The sequence below is a fragment of the Heterocephalus glaber genome, unplaced genomic scaffold, assembly GCF_053883595.1.
Source record: "Heterocephalus glaber isolate CG9 unplaced genomic scaffold, H.glaber_assembly_v1.0 deba00001460, whole genome shotgun sequence".
NCBI lineage: Eukaryota > Metazoa > Chordata > Mammalia > Rodentia > Bathyergidae > Heterocephalus > Heterocephalus glaber.
The window spans coordinates 1,659,604-1,674,471 of NW_028258307.1; the positions used below are offsets into that span (position 1 = coordinate 1,659,604).

The following is a 14,868-nucleotide window of genomic DNA, read 5'->3' on the forward strand; positions in this document are numbered from 1 at the left end:
TGCAGGCCATGTCTGCTCATTCTCCACCTGAGCTGATTCCCTGAATGTCAGTTCATTGAGTCCCTGTTGCTCCCCAGCTCCCCTTCACCATGACTCTAAGGCATTGGTAAAACAATGAAAAACTAGTCTTTTAGTTGACACAATGGTAGCACTGCTCTACCAAAACTTATAGCTGCCTACACAGAAGTGACAATCACGAGATTATTTTTAAAACTCCCATTGGAAAGACAAATCCTCTGGTCCCAAATGCATAGTACCCGCTAGGATTTTTGCTTCAATACTCCCAATGGTTATCTTCTGTATAATGTAACATTTTCCTCTCAAACACTGGTCATAGCATGCCATAGGTAACCTCTGAGAGGGCCACTGCAGGAATATAAAAGCTTGGACCTAGATTCTTCACAGAGGATATTAAGGTAGGAGAGAGACTCTAAGTAGCACAGGCTTTCAGTGAAGCAGTGAATGGTGGGCTCCCCTATATGCTGGAGTGGAATGGTCAGGTGGTGGTTTGACCCTGGTGTGTGTCCCTTATTCTGTTATCCTGGGCAGTCCACTAATTTCTCTTGGTTTATGTTCCTTGCAATGTGAAATAAGTTTTGTTTGATCCCAAAGCCCTTCTCATCCAGTGCAGCAGTGCTGCCACAGTTGGACACTGAGAGCTATGACCTGGATCTTGTTCTAGAAGACAAGTGTGGCTTTCTGGCTGCTATGTCAAGTAGACGATTGTCCTTGGAAATTATTTCATCAGTTCTATAGCAGAATGAAAATGAGGACTCAGGAAAAGGGCTGAGGACAGACCAGGACTTATCTTCCTCTCTCCTTCCAGCTCTGAGGGCTCAGAAGCTGCAGATCATGAATCCTGGAGCTGGACAGGAGACCCCCTGACCCTTGTGCTTCTGGGGACAGTGATAACCCCAAGGAGCCTTGGAAGGTGAGCCGTGGAACTGGAGGGGAGTGAGGATACAGCAGCATAGCTGGAGGGGCTGTGCTAGCTCATTCACTCTCCCTGACCTAGTTTAAGACCATCACTGTGGTGGCATCTACTGCAGAGAGAGGAACGCAACATATAAACACAAACTGGAGGAGGAGAGCAGAGCTATTTGGGTCAGGATTCAGATAAAGAAATAGAAAGCTCTCCCTATGGATTTTGGCCCATTTCTTTTTCCACTTTTGTATTTGAGCCATGTCCTAATTCCTTCTTGTTATAAACTAGCTAGGGTGTTGGAGCACAGATGACAAAGACTTCCCCGACTACAGTTCCATTAACTCCATCTGAGACAGAGGCCAAGGACAGGGCCTGGACTTGTGCCTTCAAACAGGAATTGATGACCTGCTGACTGATTCTGTTTGGAGCGGAGACCTGCAGACTTTTAAGGCTATTAGAGCTGGTCTCAGCACTGAACTTGGTCCCTTAATTCAGCTGTTTGTTGTCTGCTTTGGGTTTTGTTGAGAATTCACATGGAATTCTGAATCTCTACTCACCTTCTGGACTGGGATAAAGGAGATGATGATCCTGAAACCAGGTATCAAGGGCAAGTACTCTGGTCAAGGCCCAAACAGGTCTATTCAAATCAGACAGTTCCCTAAATAAGGAAACAAAGGAAACTGCAGAGTAGGTCAAATGCTCTGTCTGTAAATTAGTAAATTTGAGGGCTGATCATGTGCAGCACACTGTGCTGAGGACTTCACACGTGTGTCGCTAAGAGCTGGATGGGGGAAGCTCTATACAATTGTTACCCGAATTTCCTATCATGTGCTCAGCCCCAACCTGCCCTCCCCACTTCTCCCAGGAGCACAGCGGCTGGAGCCTTGGAGACTTTATTTCCCAGACTGTGTCAGTGGCAGGCGAGTCCCTATCTGTGGTCTCTTCCTCTGTAGTGTGTCACAGTCCTCTGCACCTTGCTTTCTTCCAGGGGGAAACTTAGACGAGGTGACCCCAAGAGCTTGCCCAGTCCCCATTACTCTGGATAAGGAAACCTGGGGCCAGAAATGCAGGTGAGTGCCCTGCACATGCTGACTTGGCAGACTGTTCCACTTGCCACCCTGTGGCCTCTCGAGCTGCCTTTCTCCCCCAGGCCACCATGCACCTCTTCTTTCTCTTGCCAGTTTCTCTATTGTGAGCCAAACCTGGGGCTCAGGTTCCCATGCAGAGTGCCCCAAGTACAGTACTGTGTCAGTTACCACACTTGAGGTGAGATCTCCCACCCCAGATCTTCACCAAGGTGCTCGCTCTACCTATCCACAGGCAAGTCCATGCTGCAACTCTGTGGGCTGCTGCAACTCTGTGGGCTGCTGCATCCACATATCCACACAGTTCACACTGCATTCTGTAAAGATGCACACATTAGCATATTTTCCCCTTTCAATTGTGAAAGAAATTAAAACATTTTTGTGGCTCCCCTGGAAGTCTTGTCTCCACTGTGCCTCTCCTAGCCAGTGCATAAGGAGGACTTGTGCTCATGATTCCCCCACAGTCTGAGGCTCTGTCTTGAAGGCTCAGAGGGACCAAGCCTCAGAGCTCTCCCAGAGCTAGGAACAGTTTCTGTTCCCACCAACCAGAGTGGAAATCCTCTTTATTCACAGGGCATGGTGTAGAGTGCTGAGTATTAGTCCCACCTCAGAAAGCTTAAAAACAAGTCCTGAAAGGATCCAATGGTTTCTAAGCAACTCCTGTGTTGCAGAATAGATACTGAAACACAGAATGCTTACAGCAGCACAAAAATATCCTGCATCTCAAAAAGTAAAATTCACAATACGTCTCACACATCCAGTCAAAAACTACCAGGCACACAAGTGATAAAATAAGACCCATAACGGAAACCATCAGTCAATCAAAGAGACCCAGAAATGACATTGACAATAGTTAGCAGATAAGGACACTTAAACAGTTGCTGTAAATGTACTTATGTACTCAAAAGGCTGGAGGAAAGATTGAACATGCGAGTAGAAACATCAAAGATATAACAAAGCTTCTAAGCAAACATCAAGAAAGGAAAAAAGTACCAAGAGATGAAAATCAGTGTCAAAGATAAAAAACTGGATGGTATTAATGACAGATTAAGCATTGCAAAAGAAAAGATTGGCAAACTTGAAAACATAGACATGGAACAGCTGAAACTATACAAAATGAAACTTAATGATTTTTAAAAGGCTGGAAAATGATTAGAGTATCAATGGGACATTTAATTGGGATAGCCAAACAAGATGAGAGAACTTAAAAAATAACTTTTAAAAACTTGGAGATTTAATAGCACAAAGCTTCTAAGCTTGATAAAAACTATAAACACACAAGTTCAAGAAGCCCAGTAAAATCCAAGCACAGAAACTGAGAAGCACAAGACATGAAGGTGTGTCCTAACTGTTTTCACTTCTGAGGACTGCTGTAATGAACCACCCTAAACGGGGTGCTTACAGTAACAGAAGGTTACCTTTCACAGTTCTGGAGGCCAGAAGCCTGAGATCAGGATGTCCCCAGGGCCACACTCTCTCTGCGGGCTCCAGTGGAAGGCTGCTTCCCTCCTCTTCAGAGACTCAGTGTTTACCACAATCCTTCGTGTTCCTTGGCTGATTTCTATCTCCATCTGCCCATTCTCTCCATGTGTCTGTTTTTATGTGACATTCTCCTCTAGGTGTGTGTGTGTACACAAATTTCCCTCATTTATAAGGTCACCAGATTAGGATCGAATCTAATCCAGTATAACTTCATTTTAACGTGAATATATCTGCAAAGAGCTTATTTCCAAATAAGGTCACGTTCACAGGTACCAGAGGACAGGCCTTAGATGTATTATTTTGTGGCAACACAATTTTACCCAGTATAATCAAGTTGCTTAAAACCAGTGATTAAAAGAAAATCATAAAAACAGTTAGATGGGTTAAAAATATGTGCATCATGTACAGAGGAACAAAGATGAGGATCACATCATACTTTTCATGGGAAACTATATAAACCAAAGCAACAACAGCCAAAGGACAATAGAATAACATCTTTAAATTACTGAAAGGAAAAGTCATCAACCTAAAATTTTATACCCAGCAAATTCTGTTTGATGAACAAAGATGGAACAAAGACTTTCTTGGGTGTAAAAAAGCAAAAAGTACCCATCACCAGTAAATCTCCACTACAGGAAATGTTAAAACTTCAAAATAGAAGGAATAGGACACTAATGGAAATATGAATCAAAGAATAAAGAATACTAGAAATGTTAACTACAGGGGTAAATAAAAAGTAATTCTTCTTGTTATTTATATATCCATATAAAATAATTGACTATTTAAAGCAAAAATAAAACTATGTTATGGAGCTTATAATGAGTACAGACTAAACAATATGATAATAATAGCATAATGACCAGGAGGCAAGGGACGGAAATACACTATTTTAAGGTGCTTACTGTATACTATGACGCAGTATTAATTGAAGTAGACAATGATAAGTTAAAGATCTTTACTATAAGCCTCAAAACAACCACTAAAATAACACAACAAAGAGGTATAGCTAATAAGCCAACAAAGGAAATTGACTAGAATCATACAAAAATTCTTTATTCTAAAAGAAGGGAGAAAAACATTGAAAGGCAAGAAAAGAATAAGTGTGTTAGCTTTCCATAGCTGTGACAAAATACCTAATGTTAACAATGTAAAAGAAGAGAGGTTTATTTTGGCTTACAGTTTCAGAGGTTCCAGTCCATGGTCAGCTCCACTGCTTTCAGGGTTGTGGTGAGGAACTGTTTCATGGTCTCTTCCAAGAGCATCTGGTCTCCTTGTCACTAGCTTGCTCTGCTTGGATCATAGCTGTTGCCTAAGCCGTTGTCTGCTGATGCCTCCTGATGCCACATGTGCCTGATTTTCCCTAGGAGAGGACCCTTTCTCCAGGGCCAATCTTCGGGGTCCCTTCCCAGATTCTTTGCTCCTCCTCTGTCCAGATCTCTGAATGTTGGGAGGCCCTGGATTGGAGGCTCAGAACCAGCCCCCTCTCCAGCCCCCTTTCCTTCCCTAAGTGAAATCAACTGGTTCCATGGCCTCAGATGTCATCTCTATGCTGGTGGTTTTTCAGTTTTTCATTCTCAGATTGCTTCCAAACTCCAGAACCATACCACAAGCTTCCCTCTTCCACGTCTCCACTAGGAAGGTTTCCACCTGGGTGTGGGCAAACTGAATGATTCATTCACTCATTCCCACACTAGCTTGCTCCTTCCCACCATCCATGCCATTGCTCAGGCTAAAGAAGTGTGGACTCTCCCCAGTGCCTGTGAATTCAATAGAATACATTCTGTCCTTAGAAGAAGGTCCTCCCTGCCTGGATCCGCCCACCTGGCAGAGTCCTCTGTCCAGGACTCTCCTCCTGCACCCCCTGGATCCCCACTGGGCTTTCTGCTTTCCAATTCCTCCCTGACCTGGGCCATTTGTACTTCCAGACCCTTCTATTTGTAAAGATTTTCCTTCAAGCACCCAGCCCCATGGGTCTGCTCCTGACATGCTGCCACCTGCAGGCCATTGTGAGCTTAGGTCCTTCAGTTCCCCAGTCAGCACTTGGAGAGGGCAGAGACCGCCCCTGACCCACTAGCTGAGATGGCCTGGAACACAATTCCACAGCCCTCAGTACAGCTCCTGACCTTGACACACTTGTCTTCTTATCATCCATCAGGACCTGAAATCAGCTGCCTTCTGCATTTGCTCTCACACTTATGGCTCAGGGTTCCAAGCCCCTGTCTTCAATAGAATTTTCTTCGGGGCAGGGAATGAAGGTGTCTGCTATCCTTCTCGATGTGCCTGAAGTGACAGGTATCTGTGAAACAAATGTTATTGCTACAGTTGCAAGGAGAGAGAAATGTGCATGTTTTCCATACATTTCAATCCTAATATTTACCATTTTGGGGGAAATGGTTATGAGGGTTTTTTTGTTTTTTTTTTTTTTTTAGCTCTATTAGAGCTCTTAATCTACTTTGCAGCACTTACAAATGTTCTTCTGAAATAAGAAAAAGACACAGGAGACACAGGCAGCTTGTATCACTGAACTGCAGATTTTTATTAGGACAAGCATTTCTTGTAGCTATAAGCAAAGTATTCAATTCCTCAAGCTAATGCACTTCTCCCTCCACAGAGCACTGAGAGAGAAAGCCCCTTACACACAGCCAGGTTCCACAGAGCAAAGCAATTCCGAAGTGATTCGTCCAGGCTGCACCTATGTGCACGCTGCAAGGCACTAGAGGGCAGGTGATGCGGAGGTGGACAGGGCGCAGAGGAGGGCCCCGAGTCCCCCAGCCCTGGCCAGCAGTCTCCGGCTCCAGTCCACAGCTCCCATGGCAGGCGCCCAGAGGGGAATACATGGCAGTCATTCAATCTGTTTAGAGCCCAAATAATTCAGAAAATGTCACAGTATTATTCCCACCCTAACGTATCAGAAGACAAAATACATTTTTATCAACTTGCCATTGTACTTCCTGAAAAGCAAACCTCAATAAAACCCAGATTTTTATCAATGCACTTGAATCACAGAAGCATCAGCCCATTTAAGGGGAATGTTTTTACTGGAACCTGCAGGAGTTACCGTGCCAGGAGAAGTTACTTCCTAATACCCAGGGAACAGGAAACCCCTGTGCCCCCGAGGCCGCAGTAGCCATCCGGGTTCTTGCTCAGGTACTGCTGGTGGTAGTCTTCCGCGTAGTAGAAAGTCTGTCCCTCCCGGATGTCAGTGGTGATCCCACCAAAGCCGTGCTCTGACAGACCCTGTGGAGGGAGAGAGACCTCAGGCTCCGGTGCTGGACACGGACCTCCTGGAGGAGGGCGGGCAGCTGTGGCAGGCAGCGGATGGTGGCCAGGTTGTGCGCCGGCTCTGCCCTTCACAGTGGGTGACCTGGGTGGGCACTTTCCCTTCTCAGCCCCGGTGGACCAGGTCTTGAAGTCAGGTGTGAAACAGGTTTTTGATTCTATTTTGCTCCACCCACTGCCCACTACTGCCCGGCACCTGCTGGGGCCCTGGCTGGACCTGCAGTCGCTGGGAGCCGCCCTGAAGCTCCCCCAGGGGACAGCAGGCACAGGTGGCTCCTGACTTCCCAGGAGGAAGGGCGGGCTCCCTGGCAGGACCCCAGCAGGGTAGGGGCAGGCAGGGGCCGCCCCTCTGCCCTCAGTCAGGGACAGGCCCGGCCCACTCCCAGGCTGTGCAGAGGGGCGCAGTGCCCCTGCTCGGTGTCCTGGGGGCAGGGCACCATGGGGCCTGCTCTGAGCTCTGGGCCAGGGGTGCTGGGAGCCAGGTCAGGGGAGGATGTGGGCTGTGGGCCTGTGTCAGCCCACCCTGCCCTCCGGGACCCAGTTTAGGTCCCAGTGCACCTGTGTGGATGTCACCACAAGCTGGGGGAGGTGAGCAGAGCTATCCGGGGCAGGAGACGGATGAAGAAGTAGCTGCTCCAGTGGAGGTGAGCTCTCCTTCTGCTTTGGGGTGGCAGCTGCGCCTGGGCTCTGGCTTGTTGTGAGCTAGGAGTGTGGGAGCGCAAGGCAGCAGAGACCCAGCCCAGCAGTTGGCTGCACTCGGCACAGAGCTGCAGCCCTCTGGGCATCTGTGGTCAGGACTCTGCCCTGCCAGGCACAGGGAAACCCAGACCAATGCTCAGCCTGGCTCTCTGCTTCCAGCTCCTCCTGAGAACATCAACCTTTTCCCTGAGTCTGCTCAGGGAGAGGCAGACTCACGATCTTATAGCCACATAGCCCAGAATGGCAAGGGATGAGTCCTCACCAAGGTGGATGGTTGGACCAGAAGGGGGAAGCAGCCAGTTTTCTAGCAGGGGTTGGAAGTGAGAATGAGGAGCCATCCAAATGTCAGTTTTGACAATTTCTTTTTTTGTTGTTTTTTTCCTTTTTTTTTTTGGTACAGGGGATCGAACTCAGGTCCTTCTGCTTGCCAGGCAGGAAGCGGAACCACTGAGCTAAATCCCCGGCCTGACATTTTCTTTTTGTAAACTAGCAATTGTTGAGGGCTGACCATATGCCACATTCTGTGTGGAGACTTCACACATGTTAAGTTTAGCTCACAACAGCCCGAAGAAGGAAGCCCTGCTATTGTCACATGTGTTTAAAAGTGTGTGTCAGGTGTCGTGCCTCAGCCCCCCATGTCCTCAGCTGGCCCTGGGGCTGTGGCGGCAGAATGCCTGGGGACCTCATTTCCCAGGTTCAGCTGCCAGCCATGGCCCACTTCAGCTTCCACCAATGAGAGAAGTCCACGTGGAACCTGGCAGCTAGGTGCAGGGAGGGGCCGTTACCTGCACTGCGCCAGGGTGAGGTGGGCACAGGTGTCTGCAGGGAGCCGCTCCTGGCCACCTCCTGGAGCCACTGTCCCTGGGCTGCAGGCAGTGAGCCACCAGACAATGGGTTCTGGCGGTGTCTGTAACTTCTTGGGATCCTGAAATCTAACAGTGCCCTTCCCTGTCTTTCATTCTAATAGTCCTTGTAATGATTTTGAAGACACCAAATTCCCTTTGGAAAAAGCCCACCCTGCTCAGAAGCCTTGACCGGTTTGTTTCCATGACTGAGCCAAGGCAGACCAGGCACTTGGTATGAGAATTGTGTTCAGGAAACAGAACCTCAGTGGGGACAAGGATTGGAGATGGCCTGATGCACAGAAAGGCCAGAGTCAAGGGGACCCAGGGTGGGGTGCCCATGTGTGCAGTGGCGACACGTGGTGATGCAAGCCCTGAAGTCACTGTGGGGACATGGGTGGCTGTGAGAATGGAATACTGTGGAGAAAATGACCAGCATGAGGCCTGTGTGGTATGCAGGCCACCCTGACAGCCGACAGCTTGTAGAGAAGAAAAATCACCAAGTTCAAGACTTGACATTCGTGCTCCAAGGAGAGTTCAGAGAACTGGAGATCTTCGTGATTGATGGAAAAGACTCGCTCCCTTCCTGCAGCTGTGTCCAAACACTGGAGAAGGGCCAGATCCAGAGGGCTCCAGCTTCAGGGTGCCCAGAAGCTGGGGTGCAGTGCTCACCCTCAGAGTCCCCTTGCCCAGGCTGCCAGGCCTGCCCCCAGGAGCCCTCTATCTTGCCTAGGGTGACTCCTGCCTTGATTGCAAATGCTTCCCCACTGTGACCCTCGGCCCCTTCCAGTCTCCTTCCCCTGGGGGCCAGGACCCCCGGCAGCCCCAGGTCTCGGCCCCCAGGTCTGCGCCTCCTGAGGGTGGGCAGCCCCGTGACCCTTCCTCACACCTGCCCGCCTGACTCCCCTCCTTCACAAATGGCTGTCCCTGTACGAACACCGGTGGGCATCCTGCGCCAGGAGTGCTCTGTGAATCAGGCTGCGGGAAGCCGATCCCACTGGCGGGCAGAGCCCGAGGGGAGCCCTGGAGAGGCTGCTGGTGGGGACCAGGCAGTACCATCCTTGCCCACCAGATGGCAGTCACTTCACTCTTCAAGACCTTGGAGCGGGAGGAACCTGACAGCACAGGGGCCGCCCAGGAGATAGTGCCACTGACCGGGTCCTATAAGCCACCTTCGGCGGGGGACGGGGCGGGGGGCAGGACTTGTTCTTGCGGGAAGACTGCCCGTGCTGGGCGCCCGCTCCTGCACCAGCTCCCTAGGAGGACTCGGTCTGGGCGACCCCCTCCTTGTACCCCATTGTCCCATCTCCCGCCCTGCTGACTCCAAAACGATTAGCTCAAGTTGCATGCTTGCGGCGGCGTTTGGGGGTGCGTGCGTGCACGTGTGTGTGTGGGGGGGGGTCTTGTTGACTTTCTGAGAGGGAAATAAGTGGGCCCTGACACTTGGCTCCAGAAATTTCTAGAAGGTCACCTGATGGAAGTGGTCATCATGCCCTCTCCTAGATCTAACTTCATTCTTTCCTCCCACAGCCTGGGAAGCCTTCCGTGCCTTCCTGCATCATCTTCTTCTTGGTCGGAGCTCTCCTCTCTGTCAGGTGGGCACAGGCTGAGCTGCCACGGGGAGCTGAGAGACAAGGCATAGGAGGCATCCCACACTGGCACTGGCTCCTGTCCCACATCCCCACCCTGGCTGACTTCGGGTCCACCCACCCATCCCTCCTGAGGGGCCACATCCAGCCCCTGACACAGCCCCCACTTCTACAGCTGAGCAGCAGATCTCTGTGGGGCAGGCAAAAGAGGGGGCCCTGGGTAGGCTGAGGTAGAGCTCCCAGAGGCTTATTATTCTTCACGTTGCTGCTTCTCTTCACCCCTCAGCTGATCCCACACACCAAGGACTCTATCATCAAGATGCAACATCAAGCACTTGCCTATAATCCCAGCACTCTGGGAGGCTGAGGCAGGAGAATTCAAGCCCAGCCCGGGAAACTTAGCAAGACTCTGGCTTTATATAAAAAAGATGTAGGTCAGTGCAAAAGCCGTGCATTCAATCCTCAACACTACAAAAAAGAAGAAGATGAAAGGAAGAGAAAAAGAAAGAAAGAAAAGAAAAAGACCGAAGGCTAGGAGAGAGCTTGCCCAAGGTTGCCTGCCAGTAGGAGAGCTGGACTGCCTGCCTCCTGCCCCTCAGCGGACCACAGGTCCACACACCACACCCCGCAAACATCCCGAGTGGCACGCCGGGGTGTCGGGAGGCAGTGGTTCCGGTGGAGATCAGAGGAGGAGCTGCTGGCAGTCTTTCCTCTCACACGCCCTGCTCTCTGCCCTCGAAGTGCTGCAGGCCATGGTCACTGTCCAGTGTCACCCACAAGGAGACCAAAGGCAACGGAGAACCTTGCTCAAGTTCCTGTGCTGGACATAGCCGGGCTTGCGGACAGGGCTGCAGACCTGCCCAGCTCTGGGCTCTGTGGGTTTCATGCTTCTTCCCACACACGTGCTGTCCTCACCAGGTACTGTGGAAAGCCAGCACCCAGGGAGCCAAGCAGGTGGGGGCACCAAAGATCAATCAGTGTGCACTCACGAAAACAGGTCGCTAGTTGTGTGTGTGCATACTCACCTGTAAGTGCATACCACATGGGTATGCATATGAGTGCCTGTGAGGACACTGCATGATACAGTCACCCTCACTGTGGACTGACCTACATGTACCTCTCACTTCTTAGGAACTGTATATAAAGAAGAAACTTGAAGGCACATTGTGGTTCTTAGCATCCTGGGGCCGGGTGATCAAGGGCTCCCTTGAGAACCCAGTGAATATTATTATGGGTACCCTCCCCATAGAAACTCACAATCAAATCTCTGCTTATAATTCCCAGTGTTCTGTGACCCTCTGGAGTCCAACCACAACCCCAGATTCAGAGCCTTTAGACAGGACTGCCAAGTCCAGTCTGTCCCGTCTGTCCCCTGAAGCTGCCTCTCCCGGGGCTGGGGAAACCTGCAGGCTCATCCCGTCAGTGGGAACATTTTCAAGACAGATGACCTTAATTTTGATCATAGTTTGAAGGCCCTTGGAGCAAGGACAAACAACCATGCTTGCTAGGGAAAGTCACTCGGGGGGGGGGGGGGGGAGTAGTTCTAACCTGAGAAGGCTCCTATTTATGCAAGGAGAAGTCAGAGCAAGTGAATCCTCCTTCACCCACTGAAAGAACTCAGCTTAAGTGTTTGTGTGTTATTATTTGTAAAACGTATATTTGTGTTTTACTTTATGATTATTTTTAAAAACATTCTAATGGTATGAAATTCATTTCCAAGAACAGAAGCCCAGCTTATGATATAGACCCCATGGGATATTGGGGTTTGACTTCTAAGGGCCCAGCCTGAAATTCCAGGTCCTCTCTGGAGGCAAAGGCTGGGGCGCTGGAGGTAGAGGTGCGGAGGGCGTTCCCTGTCTGCCCCCTAGTGGTTGCCGGGAGCTTGTATTAGGCGTGGCTTCTGGTGGTCCCTGACCTTTCCTTCTGAAAGCAGACCACTTCAGTTCCTTCCAGATCCACTTCTAACAAATTCCAGGCTGTGCTTCTGACCTGTGCACTCACATGTGAGCGCGTGCGCGTGCACACACACACACACACACGCACACACACCATGCAGGCTTAAGCCAACATCAATGCTCGAGTCAGCAGTGTCTGTCCGTCCATACGCAGTTCCCAGCTGACCAGATTGCCATCCATTCCGAGAAAGGGTATGAAATAACTGTCACAGCTTTTCAATGAAACCGCTAGGCAGAAAGCGGTCATCTCTTCCGAGCCGAGCAGCGGCTCCTGAGTGGCTCAGCGCAGCACGGAGCAGGCTGGGCAGGAGCTAGGGACCAGGTTCAGCTGCCCCTGGTGGCTTTGCAGCTGCAGGGACCTCTGAGGCTCAGGAGCTCCTGGCTCTGAAGAAGGGAACTGTCCCCCACGAGCCAATCCGTCTCCACTGGGACAAGCAAGGAGGCCAAGTTCCAGCAAGCAGCAGTTGCTCCGCCAGTGTGACAGCCACAGAGAGAGCTTGGAGCGGACGGTGCCCTTACGAGGTGCTGCCACAGCAGCACTGACCCTTCCCAGCCTTGGGACCCCAAGGGAAGGAAAGAAGAAAAAGAGTGACACAACTAGGCCTAATGCGGTCCATTTAAAAGACCTGCTTGTGCAAATGACGGCCTCTGCACAGAAGGTCTGGCTTCCTAGGAGGGCTGTGGCATTTCTAGGGCTCTGTCCTTCCCCAGACTGCACTTTCGCCAAGCAGTGAATGGCTTTCATTGTTGATTTCTCTGTGTTCCTGCTCCCTCAGAGCTGAGTCACCATGTCTTCTGACCTGGGAGAGGAGAGCTCGCTTGGTGTGCAATGCAAAGTGGTAGAGCTGCTCGCTGAGTTTTGTCTCTGTGGGGTGGGGGGTCCCCACTTGTTCTTTGGAGCAGCAAAGCTCCAGAGTGCCACCTTGCTCCTCAGAGTAGAGGGCGGTCTTGGGGTGTTCACAGGGCAGAGCCCAAGCCTTTCTCCCAACCCACTGGGGTGGAATTAGCATTTTATAATGACCTCTGTGTGTTACAGTGGGAGAGCCTCTGCCCCACTGAACAAGCGGCCCTCACCCAAATCCCTCGCCTCCCCTTGAAGTCGGGCTGCCCACGTCACTGCTTTGTCCAACAAGCTATGAGTGGAAGTGACTTCCATGGTTTCTGGGCAGAGGCTGTGAAGCCAACGCAAGCTTTGGCCCCCTTTGCCAAGGGGCCGACCGCGTTCCTGGCTAGCCCGGTCTTCACCAGTCATGAGACTTCTCCATGAGTACCTCTCTAGCTCCTCGGCTCCCCTTCACTGACCTCGCTACTGTGATGGAGAGGGGCCTGTGTGCCAGGCGGGAGGGAAACGGACCCAGAACACAGCCCTGGCCTCACCTTCTGCTGGGGGCGGCGGGATGCCTTGGTCACGAATACCTGCTGCTGGAGGCGGGGGTGTTCCCGAGGTCTGGAGGAGCAAAAAGAACGCCTCGAGGGGATGGAGGAAGGGAAGCTCCTCTGCCGGGAAAAGCCCCTAGAGGAGGCGGACCTCGAGCAAGGCATGGCAGAGGGGTGGTCCTCAGGCAGGAAGGGCCTGTGCTGGGCAGAGGGACCTCCACGACCCGGGTCCCTGGCACACAAGGAGGGCTGGAAGGGGGGGGGAGCTAGAAACGTGGGGGCCAGGGAGAGGCCCAGCAGGCAGGGGGCTACGCAGCAGGAAGAGGGAGGCAGAGGCACAGGGAGTCCACGTCTAGTTCTGTATGGCCCATGTGAGGTAACCCAGCACGGGCTTTGCTCTTCCACTGTCCGACAGCCACAGTGGCAGGCGGAGGGCACTTCCTGGGTGCAGGAGGCACTGGGTCCCTCTTCCTCCTCTCCTCCTGCCTTCCCTTCCCCATCAGGCTGGGCCTGGCTGGGCTGCAGCCCTGACCTGTGACTTCCTGCTCAGACCAGAGATGCAGCCCAGGTCGGACGGCTGAGAAGTGGCACCTCCCGTGGGCTCTGCCTTAGACAGCACAGCCTCCAACTTGGGATGTTTTACACCAATCATGCACTCGAGGACCTCTGGGTTCTCTTGATTTGATCTTTCTTTTGAGGTCTGCTGGTTGTGAAAAAGAATTCAAATGACTTTTCCCACACGAGTTTTCCTTTCATGGCTTCAAGTTGCAGGAAGAATGGATGTCGTTTCTCTCTCTCTTCGCTGTGTGTATCTCTGAGGGGTTATAATCTGCTTTTTCATATCTGCAATCAATTAACAGCAACCTCTGTTTTTGTTATATTCTTGCCATTTAGTACACAAAAGAAACCACTTTTCACTGTTCAGAAAAGCCAAGGACACCAGGTTTCACCTTGGGGATGAAATGCAGATTTCATTAAAGGAAAGATCCTTCATTCCAATAGGTTGAATAGAAAACAACTTAAAGCAACACTCCAGCTGCTTAAGTTCAGAACAGTGAATTCAGTAAGGCCAAGGAGCTTTGCAGAACTCCACATTTCTCATTTGTGTATGAATCTTGGTGACTCAAGGCTGCTGGAAAGGAGACTGGTCCTGATTTGAACAGTACACAGAGTGGCCAACCATGCTGGTATGCCAGGTCTGGACTGGGGCTTCTCAGGATGCAGGACTTTCAGTGAGGACAGGCTCAGGCAAACTGGGTTGGTCTGTCACTCTGTGAAGAGTTAAAGAAAGTTATGCCTCATATGTTACACGCACTGGGAAATTTATTTCACTCATCTGAGCCTCAGTTTCCTCAACTGTAAAATCTGAGGTTAAAGCAGAAAGATGCCCTCCCTGTTAAACCTTCTCTGTCTGAGCCCTACCTTCCAGAGCCTTTTCTAAATAACCAATTTACTGAGATATAGCTCACATACTATAAGTGTTACCCTTTTAAATTCTGCAAGCTAGTGGATTTTAGCATTGCTATATTTTGGATCTTGAGTATCTCCCACAGGCCTATGTGGTGAAAGTTTGGCCCCTGGCCCATGGACGTACTGTTGGGGGTGGCATAATCTTAAAGGCAGGGCCTGGTGGAA

The 14,868-nt window shown here is 50.7% G+C and overlaps 2 protein-coding genes across 10 annotated transcripts in view; both read right to left on the reverse strand.

Moving 5' to 3' along the window:
- The window catches only part of Prss55 (serine protease 55), a 98,195-nt gene extending 92,260 nt beyond the window's left edge, over nucleotides 1-5,935 (reverse strand). For both annotated transcript variants that reach the window (XM_087216695.1, XM_021261352.2), the window contains exon 1: nucleotides 4,670-5,935. The gene's annotated coding sequence lies outside the window, so the exon portion shown is untranslated. The remainder of the gene's footprint in view (nucleotides 1-4,669) is intronic.
- A 69-nt stretch (nucleotides 5,936-6,004) lies between these two features.
- The window catches only part of Msra (methionine sulfoxide reductase A), a 368,989-nt gene continuing 360,125 nt past the window's right edge, over nucleotides 6,005-14,868 (reverse strand). For 7 of the 8 annotated variants that reach the window (XM_087216696.1, XM_087216699.1, XM_087216697.1 and 4 more), the window contains one exon: nucleotides 6,005-6,729. In XM_087216696.1, coding sequence (XP_087072822.1) covers nucleotides 6,565-6,729 — 165 coding nt within the window. In that variant the 3' untranslated portion in view covers nucleotides 6,005-6,564. The other variant, XM_087216702.1, reaches the window with a different exon arrangement.